The following is a 16,282-nucleotide window of genomic DNA, read 5'->3' as shown; positions in this document are numbered from 1 at the left end:
AAAAAAAAAGGTGAAAATCATATATTTCGATCTGTATTCAGACTCCACAGTTCTTTTTATGGATGTAGAAAGTATTTTCCATCATGAGTCTTTTGGAATTGTTTTGGATCATTGTATTGCTGAGAAGAGCTAAGTTTATCTTTTTTTTTTTTTTGCAGGGCAATGGGGGTTAAGTGACTTGCCCAGGGTCACACAGCTAGTAAGTGTCAAGTGTCTGAGGCTGGATTTGAACTCAGGTACTCCTGAATCCAGGGTCGGTGCTTTATCCACTGTGCCACCTAGCCGCCCCTAAGAAGAGCTAAGTTTATCACAGTTGATCATCAATGTTGCTGTTACTGTGTACAATGTCTCCTGGTTCTGCTCACTTCACTGAGCATACTAATTGAATATCATGAACTGTACATCCTTTAGACATCTTAGACTTAACATGTTCTCACTTACAAATTTCCGTTCCTAGTACCCTAGGCTTGCAACCGAGGTGCCATCCTCCATTCCTCATTCTCACCCCTACATTTAAGCTGTTGTCAGGGCCTGTTGATTTAACCTATGCAACATTTTTCAAATCCACCCCTTTGCTCCTCTAATACTGACACCACACCCTGGTGCAGGTACTCACTGCCTTACACCTGGGTCAGTCACACATTGTCTCAGTGTCCTCAGGCAAAATTCTGTAAGACTCAGTTTCAGAAAAGGCATTTATCTGCCTTGTTATAGGAGTTCCTTACCGGAACTCTCTACACTGATGAAATCATAAATCAGGTTCCCCCTTTCTCTCACCAACCTTGCTCCTCCCCAAAAAAATCTTCTAGAGGTTCTCAATAAAGATCTAGTTTATCCAAAATCTTTTTTAACAATACCAGCCTGCTTTCTTTGCTTTTCTTTGGCCTTCACTCCACAATGTCACCTCCTCCCACCCTCCATTTTTTGAAAGTTTAAATGTCCAGCCCTTTAGTTTCCTCTACATGAACACATTTTCTGATCTCAGGGACCCCAAACAATGTGTTTGTAACTTCTGAGGGACTCCCTGAACCTGGCTCCTTTACCCTTGGTCACCCATTCTGCCACCCAAGTGACAGAATGAAGAGAGAGGGATGAAGCTGAGAGGTGAAACATACTGTATGGAGTTGGATGTTTTCTACCAGAAAGAGAATTCATTTGCCCTATTCTTTTAGTACATACATAACCAGCTTGGAAACACAGGAACTGAAGAACTATTTCCCCTCAATTTCCATTATACTATTATGCATTCTAAGAACCTAGAAGTCCTATGTTCCAGTCCTACCTGTGACAAACAGATGTCTGACCTTGGTCAAGGCAACTTTCTAAGATAGTGGCCTCCTAACTTTTGTGATCATGTACCCCAAGTGAATTCCCCCAACATATGTCTAGTTAATGATTTATAAATTTTATACATGTAATACTGTACTAATAAATGTTTATATTAAAAAACACACAAAAATAGAAATTTAAATTGTCTCGGATCATTATATTGCTGAGAAGAGCTAAATCTATCAAAGTTGATCACATTAAAAAAGTGAGATAAAGACAAAATAATATTTGACCCTGGAGTTAATAAGTAGCCACAAGAAAATTTATCGAGTAAGAGAGCGAGATGATAAGACCTGTGGTTTAGAAATACTACTTTGGCAGTTGAGTGAAGGATGGATTAGAGAAGAGTGAAATATGGATCAGAATATCAATATGGAGGCTACTATAAAAGGACAGCTAGGTGGAGCAATGGATAGAGTGCTGGGCTTGGAGTCAGGAAAACCTGAGTTCAAATGCTGCCTCAGACACTTCCTAGCTGTGTAACCCTCATCTGTAAAAAGGTGATAATAACAGCATCTCCCTTGCAGGGTTACTGTGAACAGAAGTGAGATAGTGTTTGTATACACTGCCTAACACATAGTAGGTACTACAATAAATGTTAGCTATAAAATAACAATAATAATGTCTATTATTGTTATTATACACAATAACCTGAACTTAAGTGGTGGCTATGCAGATAGAGAAAAGCATAGATGCAACAAATGTTGTAGAAGTAGAAGTGACAAACTGTGGCAACTGTTTAGCTATGTGGGAGGATGAGGGAGAGTGAGGAGTTGACAATGATAACATGGCTATGAACCTGGGTGGGATGGTGGTGGCTTTGACAATAATAGGGAAAATTTGGAAAAGGCATGGACTTGGGGGAAAATACAACGGAATGATATTTTTCAATGAAGACTCATATATGCTTGTTCTTTTGTCACACCCAAAATGAAAAATGGGGGAGCACATACTACCCTCCAAGAGGTGATCTGGGGGATAGAGATTTTTCCAATTGTACCTGCTCAGCTTCTACTGTGGGTATCTATATAATGTGTTCTCAAAGTCCAATGCCTAGCTCAGAATGGGGAAAGTTGGGAGCTTACACAATACAGGGAAAAGTGGGAGAATAACAAGGTTAGTCAGTGATTGTGTTGTAGACAAACTCCATAATCGGTTACTTTTGTGATGGTGGGATTCAATCTGTCTTCCCACTCTCTGATTAGTTAATCACATATCCCTTAGGGTCAAATTATTAGTCTCACTTTGGAGACCACTGCTCTAAGTTGCAGACGAGCTGCTGATATGTATTACTGAAGGAGTTTCCAAAATGAAAGTTCCTTGTGCAGATGAAATCACTGATCTGGATGCCCAAAATGTATAATTAATTACCCATCATCAGTTAGGATTTTAGGGTCCAAATTACTGAAAATTTGAAGTTCTTAGGATAGTCTATGCTTACACCAGCAAGGACATTCAACAGATAATCTTGTTCAATCTTTACCTGATCGATATCTCTCATCTCTAGCTCCCCCAGATCGACCTCGGTGATACTTGGAAGGGGTTGAGGTTGGTGCTGCAGATGTAGCTGTCTGGTTTTTGTGTTCCTTTTGAACTGTGGAATCAATCCCTAGAGGGAAAAAAGTGTGGAAAACTTTTCATACATAAACAAAAACAAACCAAAGTAATAATGGTCAAAAGATGTAATCTTATAGGAAAAAGTGTGGGGGGGAAACAACAAACACAAACAAAAGGAAAATCTTTGGTCAGCTGTGATATCCAAAAGATGTCATTTTTAAGATTAAAAAAATGAAATAAGGAATATTTTCTACTGCCACACCCCACTCCTTTGCTCATAGTGATCTAAAGTTGTAAGTCTCCCTTAAAATATAGAAAACAAGTACAGAAATGCTATTATTGATAAAGATTAAAAACTCCTAAGTCACGACCATATGAAAATGCAAATTACCCCATTTCTGCTTGAATAAGGCAACTTTTTCTTCATTCAACAATTCCATTCAAACATATACAATGTGGTGACTATATATATGTCCTTTTTCCAATCCAAAAATCCACTAAGGAACCAGGGCTTTTCCAGATCAGGTACCTTGCCATCATTTGTGCAAGCCCTCCTCATCCCACTCTCCATCCCTTTAACCATCGTTCCACATCCTGCTCTGGGAATATAATTAAATCATTGCTACTGGCAAGATTTTGACAGTCTACCATACTACTCTTTTAATCACAATTCTTGTTAGTCCTCAGACCAAAACTTGGCTCCCACTCTTAAATATGTGTTTATCACTCTATTAGGATATACACTTGGGGACAAGTACTGTTTCTGTATTTCAATGCCCAGAGTCCAGTATAATGCCTGGCACATAATAGGTGCTTAACAAATTTATGTTAATTCATTCATGAAAAGCACCGGGAATAGAAACATATAACACAAATCCTTCTCAAAGAATTTACTAACTAATGGGGGAAATTAAATGTACACAAATAACTGACACAAAGGAAAGCATGACAAATGCAAAGGAGGGAACCATATGGTATGAGAAGTTTAAGGAGGGAGAGACCATTTTTACCTTTGGAAGGAAAAGCTGAGGAGAGGTGGAACCTGAATTGGTCCTTGAGCAAAAGAAGGGACTACATCAGACAGAGAGAGAGGTGAGAGGAAGTTCAATTTGGGCATGGTGGACAGTTGGAAAAAGGTACAGAGAAAGGAGAGGGTAGGATAAGAATATGGGGTGAAGAGTAGTCAAACTAAACCACTAAACACCTCAAAGAGAGTATCAGAAGCAGAGTAGAATAAGGTGGAAAAGTAGATCACCAAAATGTAGCAGGCCTTAAAAATGAGGATAAGGACTTTATAATTTATTTGGCAGGCAGGGGAGATCTTGGAATTTTTTTAATAGTGACATCTGGGCAGCAGAAAGATGGATTAGGGAAAGAAGAAATGAAGGTGTCCATGTAAGTGAAAGGTAATAAGGGCCCAAACTATGGTGACTGAAGAGGAAATAGAAAGGCTAGAGATATAACCAAGGTAGAATCAATATGGCTTGGCAAGTGATTTTATATAGTTAGTGAGAAGAAAGAGCAAAAGAGAACTTTGAGGTTATTTCAGTTGGAATAAGTTGGAAGGATGGTGGTGCTGTTAACAGGCAAAGGGAAGTCAGGAGGAGAATTAGGGTATTTTGTTTTGTTTTGTGGGAGAGATCTGGACAGGCTGAACTTGATTTGCTACTGGGCATTTATTTGGAGGTATACAACAGGAAATTAAATACAGAGGGCAGGAGAGCTCTGAGGAAAGGTTTGGAATGAGAGAGAGAGAGGATGAAAAGCCAACAAAAGAAACATGAAGACTGGTTAGATAGGTTACGAAAACTAAGGGAGATGGGACTATCAAGGACGTGGTTAGTGTCAAATACAACAAAAGTAAATAAAGAATGAGGACAGAAAAAAGGGCACCAGATTTAGCCATAAAAGGATTATTACTGAGATTGGAGAGAGTTACTCTAGTAGAATGGTGAATGAGTACATTTGAAAATCATCAGGAACTTGGATTAAACTGGAAAAAAAAAGTTCAAACTCACTTTGGTCCATTAAAAAGAAACAAAAGCATAATGGAGGACAGACTTTGGGTTTATGCACATTCTTCAGAATGCAACTTAAATTCTCTCTTCTATGAAACCTACCTTGACCACTTCAATTGGAATTGATGTCTTCCCTTCTCTAAGTTCCTAAAGAATTAAACTAAACCTCTCATTTGGCAACATTTACCATGTGTTTATGTCTTGTCCATCTGACTAGATTAGAAACAGTGGGAGTAGGAACTGTATTTTATATAAAGTGTCTGGCATACTAACATCTCATATCTAAAAATAGCTTATCTAGAACACAGTCACAAATTATTAAGTAGATCTGCCCACCAGGGTCTCAGAGATACCAAATAAAAGTGACAAAGTTCACATACTTGTTGAAGCACTTTACTGATAGAGGAGCATCCCAGGCCTTTATTCAAAGGTAAATTCTCCCCTCCCCATTTTTCAAATTTCTAAGCCCACAGAGGCAGCAAATCTTGAGATCTACAAAGTACCTTCCTCACAATCCCATAATTAGTGTGAATATCATTATCCCCATCTTACAGATAAGGAAAATGAGTCTTGGAGAAGTTAAGTCACTTACCCAATATCATATAACTTAATAAATAGCAACACTAGGGTTTGGAACGCAGGTCATATAACAATCAGATCATTCCATCATTCCATCTCACTTTACATTGACTCTTGTTTATTGCCCAAGTATCACAAAAACACAGAGCCAGACTCTTAAAAAGAAGAAACCAACTAGGTGTTCTAAATTTGCATCAGAAATATACAGTGTTTCCAAAGAAATGCTGAGTACTGCAAAAGACCTTTTTCAGATAAGGCATGCAAGGCTTCAAACATCTATTGAAGAAACAACCATAGTCTGAGTGATTTAAAAATAGAGAACAAAAACAAGAAAGGAGCTATTTTTATAATCACATTTTGCGTTCAGGAAGGAAATTAAGAGTTACCCACACAAACAGCTTTTCTTATATAGACACGAAGAGAGAAAAAGTCTTTGGCTTATATTCAACCCATTCAGACCCTGGATGAAGTTTGGAAGCTCCCTGCTATTTATGACTTCAGAATGAACTTTCCACCACAGCATGTTAAGGAATTATCTAGCACTGATTCTTTTACTAATTAGCAGTTTCTGTGACTCTAAAAGAAAACTCTAATTACCTTTGTTGTCATGGCTTTGAGAAGCAGCGAAACAGAGTGGACAAAGAGCTGGCCTCTCAGTCAAAAAGGCCTGGATTCAAGTCCTACCTCTGAAACTTTTGTGGCCCTGTGACCTTCCTAATTACCCATGGCAACTCTCAGTCTTAGAGAAGGTCCTGTTCTGCACTGATACAGGAAGTTCCTCACTGCTAGCTTCCTACCATGACATCACAGGTCTAGTCCAAAACCCACAACAAAACAGTTTTAGCCTAAGGGGGTCCATGATGAGTACACGATGACAGATCAAAACTGCTGTTAGATGGAATTTTTAAAAAAATTCGAATGCTAAGGTATTAGGAAATTTTCATCTCTCCTACTCACACTTTTCATTTTGGCTTTTAAAAAGAGAACTAATGAGGATGGATGTGGGAAGATAATGATTGTACAGGAAAGAGTAACATGATTGGTGAGGAGGGGATAAGTGAAGGGGAAACAAAGATAGGGGGCCTAATACAGTGAAAGATAAATACGGGGGAGTATGAGAATTGAGAGATGACGTACGGTAGGAACAGAGGACAACAACTGAAGATATGCACTCAAGACTTTATAAGATTGTCAAACATAAAACTATGAAGTCATCTGATGGGAAAAGTGATTCATACCACATAACTCAAGAGTTCTTCAACTATTCACCATGGACTATGAATATTCATTTATTGAACATTCAATTCAACAAGGTACTCCCATGTGTCAGGTGCTATACAAGAGTGGAGATACAAAGAAAAAAATTATACCACCCCCTTCCTACATTCTACTGGGGGGAAATAGCATGTAGAAAGAAAATTTAATTAAAATATATATACATAGAAATTTCTGGGCAGAGTGCCTGTGAGGGGAAGTATTCAGGAGAAGAATGTTAGAGGAGGTGGTACTGAGGAAGGAGTATATTTTAGGCATGGACTGGGGAGAAAGATACACAAAGGCAAAGAGTTGGGGGATGGAATATTATGGCCAGATAGCAGTAAGGAGGTCAGTCTGGCTGGACTATAAAGTTAAGAAAGAGATCAGTGATATGTAATAAACTAAAGAAAAGGAGGGTATAGACAGACTAGAGAAGGGCTTTAGAAACAAAATGAGGAGTTTGTATTTTATCACAGAGAAGAAAGGGAGCCAAAGGAATGTTATTGAGCAAAGGAATGCCATGGTTAGCCATGTGCTCAGAAGCTATTAGGAAAATGACTGGAAAGGGGAGAGAGTGGAGACAAGGAGATCAATTAGGAGGTTTTTACAGGCACCGCCCTTTCCCCTAACATTTGACATGTTAGCTATAACAATAAGGGAAGAGAAAGAAATTAAAGGCATAGACACAGGCAAAGAGAAGACATAACTATCCTGTTTGCTAATGACATGAAGGATTATTTATAAAATCCTAAAGAAAGGTCAAAGAAACTGAGACAATCGCTTCAGTACAGCAGTAGGATGCAAAATACATTAGCATTTCTATAAACCAAGGATTCTTAGTCTGGAATCTGTGATTTTATAAAAATATTTTTTGATACTTTTTAAATAGAATTGGTTTCCTCTATAAACCTATGCATTTTATTTTATTTTAATAGTATTTTACTTTTTTCTAGCTACGTGTAAAGAGTTTTCAACATTCATTTTTATAAGATTTTGAGTTCCAAATTTTCTCCTTCCCTTCTTCCCCTCCCCAGGACAGCAAACAATCTCCTATAGGTTATACATGTGCAATCATGTTAAACATATTTCCACATTAGTCATGTTATGAAAGAAGAAACAGAACAAAAGAGAAAACCATGGGGTGGGGGAGTGAAAATTGCATGCTTCAATGTTCATTCAGACTCCATCGGCAAAGGGATTCATGACACAAAAAGGACTTAAGAATCTCTATTCTAACAACATGGGCTGTGAACAATAGTTTCTACTTTTAGAAATCTTCAAACTCATCTGAGAACTGTCATCTCTCCAGAAAGATCTTAAGGAGGTGTGTGTGTGTCTGTGGCAAATTAGCCTTTCTTACTAGATTTTTTTCTTCTTGTCCTCTGAATACCAGCCCTCTGCCTTCCCACTCTCTATTTCTCCTGGCTACCAATGAAGAACTTTAGAGGTACTGATGACTTGGTATGACAAGAATCCATCACATTTCGGGGCCATTCAAACAGAACCATTCAGCAAAATTATAGTTTCAGTTCTTTGTAAAGAATGGTTTTCATAATCTCGTATGAATTTTGCCTGCCCAAAAAAACATCTTCTATTGATAAAACTGGTAATTCTATCTCAGCTAAAGACAACCAAGTATTTTTTTTGAGATGAATGTTATAAGATTAGGCCTACTGGTCTTCAATCCATCATGACAGTCTCCTCTTAAGGGAGGATGTAAACATACAGAATATACTCATGGAAAAATAATGACAATAACATTTTCCAAAGGTTAGTATAGCTGTGTCCCCCAAACAATATTTTGCCTACTACCAGGTTGTTTTTCTCTCTGATTCACAAATCCCTCAATATTTTGTCTACAACCAGCTGTTTTTTTATCATCCTTGATAACCTCTCTCCTCCCCCAAATAATATTTTGCCCTGATATGCATTTTGGTCAGCTAAAACGAGGCCTTCCAAAATCAGAGTGTAAGAACCCAACTCTCAAAAGTGCACTTTGGAGCACACCCTCCCCTGTGTGTTTCTGGATACAACTCAGGCATACACATTAAGCTAGAGTATAACTCACATAAGAGCAGTGCTGTGTTGCGGGGCACAGATATGGCTTCCCTAGTCTTCTTTCTCCCTTTCCCCTCTTCCCCACTGCTTACAAAAAAAGCTTTTCATTGAACTAATTCCCGTTGTTTTACATGTTATTTTCAGCATCTGAACTCATTAAGGAATTGTTTTCCCCCCAAATCTCTGGTGGTCCACTGGCCTTTCCTTAGACATTAGCAGGGTACCTGGACAAAGTCATAACCTATTGACAGCCACACCTAGACTAGGGGGAGGAGGTGGTCACTTAACAACAGTAAAGACTTGGGCCCATATTTAACTGGTTTTTCATAATTATCCCAGTATATTTTTTTCATAACTGGTTGCCTAAGGTCAAGACATCCTTCAGCTTGATCCCACACTAGCTTGTCCCTCCTTCATATTCTTCTTCCTATTGAAAGTGAGTCTCTAATATGTGAATTTGACATTCAAGTGCCTTTTTCATATTTCTACCTTTTATATAATCTTTTGATGAGGGAATTTTTATCATTTAGAAAAATTATTCCTTTAAATAAGTTATAGCCAATATTTGTTTGGTTAAAGAGATTAATTTGAAATTGAAATATCAGATTTGGCTTGTTTTATCTTTCATAGGGAAATTATTCCAAAATAAGAAATCATTGCAGCCAAAAAAATAATAAAAAAAGAAAGTAAGGGTCAACAGGGGAAGCCAAGTAGTAGAGAATCCTAGAAGTCCTTGGAAAGGATTCCCTTATGCCTGAGGACTGTCACAAAAGCCTGTTCACTGTGCCAACTGTTTCAAAAATATCTTCTATTTATAACACTGATAATTCTGTTTCACCTAAAGTTATATTTTCACTGAACTGAATATTTTAAGGGATGGGGAACACAGAAGAACAGATTGTATGGGAAATGGAACAGATAGAATGGGATAGTAAGTGGATTGAATGACATGTACAAAAACACAAAGAAAGGCTTACAAGCTTACATGGATTAGACTAACAAAGGAAAGGTTTTGGGGGAACTAGACCTGTGATTTTAGTGGCATGGGCAGTTTCCCTATAAGGAAACTCCCTTTGCCAAATCAGTGCCCATTCTGCATCTCAGTGTTTTATACAGTTGCCTGGGAGCCTGACTGTAAGTGACTTGGCCAAAGTCACAGAGCCAGTATTTGTATTGTGGCAGGACATGAATCCAGGTCACCCTGACTCAGGACTGTTTTTTTTTATTCACCTGCTTCTTCAAGGGAGGGTATTAAATAAATAATTAGAAAAAAGGGATAAAAAGATTTTGCAATAAAAGGTTAGATGGTAAAGGGAAGATCAGAATGTTAGGGTTAGGAGTTTAGATTGTATTATAACAAGGCATTGTTGGTTCTTGAATAAGGATGTGAAAAAATTATTGAATTTTAATGCTGGAAGAGACCTCAGATATCATGATTAAAATAGAATATGAACAATATTTTAGCTGCTATATGTAACACAAATTAGAATAAGGGAAAAAGAGACTAGAAATAGGAAAACTGTCCTCTCTTTTCTGTGGAACTGAAAAGGAAGGGCAGAATATAAAGAAACTATGAGGAAATCAGAATTCTTGTTGAACTGGATTTGAGGGGCAAAGGAAGGGAAAATAAGGAAGATAAGTATAAATATTACGCTGAAGTTTTTAATCTGGAGATTCCAAAGATGCTACTTAAGAAAACTGTATGGTGTACCTATTCAAGAGCTCACTGTTCAACCTGCTAAATTTCAGGTAACAAAGTGACCTGAAGTGAAGATATCCTAGAAAAATGGGCTAGAAGAAATGTTAGTTATCTTGATGCAGAATGAGACGTGATTTTGGATATGGTCAATGTGGAAACTGCTTTGCTTGATGACTATAAGAGAGTTAATATGGCCGATGAAGGAACAAAGATGAAGATTACATTTAAAATGCAAGAAAGAAAAGAAAGCACCAAACTGTGATCCAGCATGGTCCAATGGAATGAACACTACATGTAGAGGCAGACCAGAACTCAGATTCCAGCTCTGCCATTTACCTGGCTATGTGATAGTCATTTTACCCCTGAGCCTCAATTGTCTTATCTGTAAAATGACATGGCTGTGCCAGATAATCTCTAAGGTTCTTTCTACTTCTATATTCTAGTCTATGCTCCAACTGAATATCAATGAACAAAAAGTTAAAAATACGCACTGGGGGGCCATGACATGAATATAACACCAAACTTAAGAAAAGTGAACCTACAAAGCAGTAATTAAAATCCCCATACTTCTGATGTCACCTATCACATAAAACTTCTTTAGCAATTTTACTAACTACTGAGGAAGGAAATAAGCACAGATCAAGCATTTACTATGAGCCAGCAACTGTGACAAGCACTTTATATATATTAACTCATTTGAGGTTGGTGAGGTAGGTGCCATTATCACCGCCATCTTGCAGCTGAGGAAACTGAAGCCAACCAAGCTTAAGTTACTTACCCAGGGTCACAGAGTTAGTACCTGAGACCAGATTTTAACTAGGGCCTTCCTGATTCCAAACCCACTGCTTTATCCACTAAGAACAAAACTAAATATCAAGTAGCAGAACAAGATCATCTATGCAGTCCTGGGATCAATCAATCTATCAACATTTATTAAGTGCCTACTATGTGTCAGGCACTGTGCTAAGTGCTGGGGATATTAAAAAAAAGCATAAAACAGTAGCCTGAAGTGATGCTCATAAACAACATGAAAATCTAGGCTAGTCATAAGTAAAGAATAGACAACAAGGGGCAAGTAGGTGGCACAGTGGATAGAGCATTGGCCTGGATTCAGGAGGACCTGAGTTCAAATTTGGTCTCAGACACTTAACATTTACTAGCTGTGTGACCCTGGGCAAGTCACTTAACCCCAACTGCCTCACAACCCCCCCCCCCCAAAGAATAGACAACCAGCAGGATACTCAACCAGCTTTAGCCTAGTCAGCCAAAGTAGGATAATGACAACTAAGGAATAAAATAAAACGCTTTCGGAACTCAGTAATACAAAGCAATGAGCAATGTGGAAGGACTAGATTATGAGGAGCAGCGCTTGGGCCACTAGTAGCAATGGGAGATCAAACCAGAGAATACTATGGGCCTGATGTAGGCTGCCTGGCAACCCGTGTTGTCCTGGGCTATGTCAAGTATCTCCCCAGTTCTGATTCTGTCTTTCCCCAAACCTTGGTGGGGCAGCTAAGGGGGCACAGTGGGTATAGTAGTGGGCCTAGAGTCAGGAAGATCAGAATTCAAATCTGGCCTCAGATACTTACTAAGCTGTGCGACCAAGGCAATAATTCACTTCACCCTGTTTGCCCCAGTTTCCTCAACTGTAAAATGAGCTGGAGAAGGAAATGGCAAACCACTCCAGTATCTTTGAGAAGGAAACCCCAAATGGGGTCATGAAGAATCATACAGAACTGAAACAACTGAACAAAAAGATGAATGGCTAAGAATCAGCCATGTTACATCTGACAGGTCTGCCTGGCATGTACCGTATCATGAAGAGAATTGTTCTTTTTGAGTAAAGATTTCAGTCTAAGTAACAGGTAGTAACAGGCAGTGTTAAATACAGGAAATACGATATGTAATGGTAGAAAGAAATGTAGTGCTTGGAATAAGAAGGCCTGGGTCTGACTCCCAGTTTGGACAACTGTTAACTGAAGTTAACTACATGATGTGAGCCTAAAATTTTTCTTATATAAAATGAGGACAATGTTACTTAAGATTACCTATTTCACAGTATTATTGTGAGGAAAAGAGCCTTGAATAAGCCTTAAAATGCAATATAAAAATATAAGCTACTATTATTATCATTGTTACTTGGAGGGATTTGTAATCTTATTAGCCAGGATAATCCTCCAACTTGGTCATATCAAACCCACTCCATGCCTTTTCATACTGAGAGATTTTCATCAGTCTTTAATAAATTCTCTAAAAAGCATCCACATAATGCAACAAAGGTCTTTGTCTAGTTCTTTAAATATCTCAAAATAATGCAACCTTTTGACTGTCCTACTTTTATCTGTGACATATGAATAGACCACTTCCTTTTAAGGAATTTCTGACGCTGAAATCATTAGTCATATTACAATAACCATGTGTCTTTCAATTGCCCTGTGTCTCACCTGCAGTTTGGATTTCCTGAAAAGTTCCATGATTTACAGCCATATAGTATCACTAAGGGAATAATTATTATGACTAAAATTCAATAATAAACATTTTTTTAAGTACTTACTATTTGCAAGGTCCTGAGGTAAGTGCTAGGGGTACAAAGATATAACAGACCTTCTGTTATAAGGCACATCTATTATTAATAGCAAAAATAATAACTGAATCATCTTGGGAAATGAAGCACAATATAGATAGAGAGAAGAGCAAAGTGCAAGGACTAAGCCCTTGGGGGTATTCATAATGGGAGGAATGGAAAGACTGCGGGGACAGAAGGCTTGAGAAATAGTTTTTTTTAAGGATGGGGAGACAAAGGCATAGGCAGCTGGGAGAGTACCCATAGTTAGGGAGCAAATGAAGATGAAAGAAAGAGTGGGGATAATGGTGGAGACAATGGCTGAATATGGGAGTAGATAGGATCAAAGGTACACACTGAGTTGACCTTGGCAAAGAGAAGTGCCATCTCTTCAACTAAGACTGGTGTGAAGATGATCATGAGAGGAAGATACCAGAGTGATGTGAGATGAGGAAGAGAGAAAAAAGAACCCTTGGCAAATGGCCTCAATTTTATCAACTATGTATGATTCACGATGTTCACCTGACAGAGTGGGGTAAGGGGTGCTTTAGGAAGTTTGAGGAGAGAGGAGAAGGTTTAAAACAGGTGTTATGCAAAGGAAGAGAGTGAATTGATCAGGGTGTAGAATGACTGCCTTGCTAAAGTGAAGGTCCAGTTGAGTTACGTGATTTCCTCTAGTTCTGTTCAATAATACATGAGTAGAAGAGGAGGAGGCAAATGATGGGAATAATCCAAGGTTGGAGTTCGGCAAGCTGTAATCAGCAACGGGGCATGGGATTTGAGAGTATATGAGGGGTAAAGGGAATGGAAGATGCACTGACAAGAAAAAAGGGGTAGGTGTTGTAAGGCATAGTGAAAGATAAAATATGATCAGGTAAAGGAATTTTACAGTTCTCAAACATGAAAGTAGAGCACTTGTGGGTGATGGGAAGATCAAAGTATATAGAATTAATTGTTATTTGAGGTTTTTATGACCCCATCTTTTGGCTAGAATTTTTAAAACCCCAGCGCACTGGCCTGGTGCTCAGGCCAGCACTTCCGCAAACAGCACGGTGCTCCACCCACTAGTTGTAGCCATGGCGTTGGCACCGTCATCACCACTTACCCACACCTACGTGGGCCTGGCAAAATTATAATGACTGGAAACCCAGGGAGGGCAGTCATGTGACTGTCAGTCAGAGCTGCCAGCCAATTGGCTTGGAGCTGTGTGTGATCAGCCATTCTAGCTTGAAGCTAGAAGGCTGTGTGTTCTCAACTGATTCCTGGGTGGTGGTGTTGTTCAGGTTGTATTATTTCCCTTTCTCCATTTTATTTCCTTTCCCTTAATCCTACTGATCCTGTTTGTGTTTTTTTAAGTTTGTTCTTGTTAAATAAATTCTCCTCTGTTTTGAGGGAGGCTGTCAGTCTCCTTCCTTGCCCCAATATTGCAGCGAGCCGTCTAGCTAACACTCCCCAATTAAAAATTGGTCCCTACAAAAGCTATGATGATTTCAATAGGTAGCTGAGGTAAAGGGGAGGGAAAGTAAGTCATGGGAAATGAGTAGGAACTGGGAAGTTAGAATAGTTGAAGGAGCATCATTATAGATAATGAAGTCACCTAATATGAGGAGGGCAAGTGTTGAGGAGGAAAAAAGACTGTGGGCAAGGAACTGAATTCAGAAAGTAAGAAGAATGTTTCAGGGGTGTTCGGGAAAGGGAAACTGTACAGAGAGAACGGTCACCAGGAGCTGATTCAGGTTATACATTTGGACGGTGGAAACCTCAAAGGAGGAGAGGTTTGCTGAGTGACAATGGTAAAGGAAGAGTTAGGAAACAGCAATGGTGAATAGGTTTGAGGGAATGGGGGGATAGAAAAGGGAGAAAATGTAGCTAGTACTACAAAGAATGGTGAGGAAAGCTGTGTCATCAAGAGAGAGCCAGATCTCAACGAATACCAAAATATGGAAGGAGGTAAAAAAGAAAAGCTTATGATGAAAGGAAATTAACTATGGAACAGGAAAATAAGAAGGCACAGAGGAAGAGATAGGAAGACCTGACGTAGTACATTTGCGGGGTGGCTGTGGTATTAAATGGATGAGAAGGGAGAAGGGGAAAATATAAGAGGCTGTGGATAATATATTCATTAAAGAGTAACTTTAGAAAGAGTAGCTAGTTGGAAAAAGGTCCAGTGAGGGAGGTATATGATTAGACTGTTCTAGGTCCTCCCTTGAGGCCCAATCTTATGGCAGACGGTAATGTGAGGCCCCAAGGAGAGTTAGGAACGTGTGGAAGTACAGCAGTCTGAGGGTACCCTGACTACAAAAGGAAAGACCACAGTGAGGTAAGAGGTAGAAGGGATTTTGTCTTGGAGATGCAGCAGTCCAGGAATGAATGGTAGCACAGAAATGGCAGTAATTTTTAAAAATAGCTGGCAATAGGGGGCAGCTAGGTGACACAGTGGATAGAGCACTGGCCCTGGATTCAGGAAGACCTGAGTTCAAGTCTGACCTCAGACACCTGACACTAGCTGTGTGACCCTGGGCAAGTCACTTAGCCCCAATTGCCTCACCCCCCCCCAAAAAAAAAGCTAGGTGGAGGAGAGGCTTTTAAAACCCCTTTTCTCTTTTTGAAACTTAAATTTTTAAAAGTATCTTTTGTTTTTACACTATCTAGAGTTCTGAAATTATTTGGCTCCCCTCCCCCTTCCCAGACACACTCTTAATAACAAAGAAAAGAGAAAAAAAGTTCAATGCATCACCCAAGTCTGACAGATATAGTGTTACACATACATAGTGCCACACCTGAGCAAAGAGGGGAGGGAGCATATTCTCATAATTCTTCTTTGGTGGGAAGATTGGAAATTAAAATTTCATAACATTCAGTTTTTGTTGATGCTATTCTTTCCATTTACACTGTTATTGTTTTCCTGGTCCAGAGTGCTTCACTTTAAATCAGTTCAAACAAATCTCATGATCTTTTGTTTTCTTCATAAGCAGTGTTTCTTACAATATATTCTATTCTACATGTTATTATATACATTATATACATATATATAAAAACATTATAATACTACTGCATTCATGTAGCACAATTTATTTAGCCATTCCCCAATATATGGTGACCTACTTTGTTTTCAGATATTTGATACCACAAAAAGTCACATAATAAATATTTTGTTATGTATGGGACTTTTTCTTACTGACTTCTTTGGGATATGTGCCTATTAATGGTTTCCTTGGGCCA

At 38.7% G+C, this 16,282-nt stretch overlaps 1 protein-coding gene across 3 annotated transcripts in view; it reads right to left on the bottom strand.

Annotated features, from left to right (window-relative positions):
* DIP2B (disco interacting protein 2 homolog B) overlaps positions 1-16,282 on the bottom strand; it is a 195,816-nt gene that overhangs the window by 103,679 nt on the left and 75,855 nt on the right. For all 3 annotated transcript variants that reach the window (XM_043965902.1, XM_043965903.1, XM_043965904.1), the window contains exon 3: positions 2,813-2,938. In XM_043965902.1, coding sequence (XP_043821837.1) covers positions 2,813-2,938 — 126 coding nt within the window. The remainder of the gene's footprint in view (positions 1-2,812; positions 2,939-16,282) is intronic.

The sequence above is a fragment of the Dromiciops gliroides genome, chromosome 5 (genome assembly GCF_019393635.1).
Source record: "Dromiciops gliroides isolate mDroGli1 chromosome 5, mDroGli1.pri, whole genome shotgun sequence".
Classification (NCBI taxonomy): Eukaryota; Metazoa; Chordata; class Mammalia; order Microbiotheria; family Microbiotheriidae; genus Dromiciops; species Dromiciops gliroides.
The sequence above is the reverse complement of the archived record's forward strand: the minus strand, read 5'-3'. Positions and strand labels throughout refer to the sequence as shown.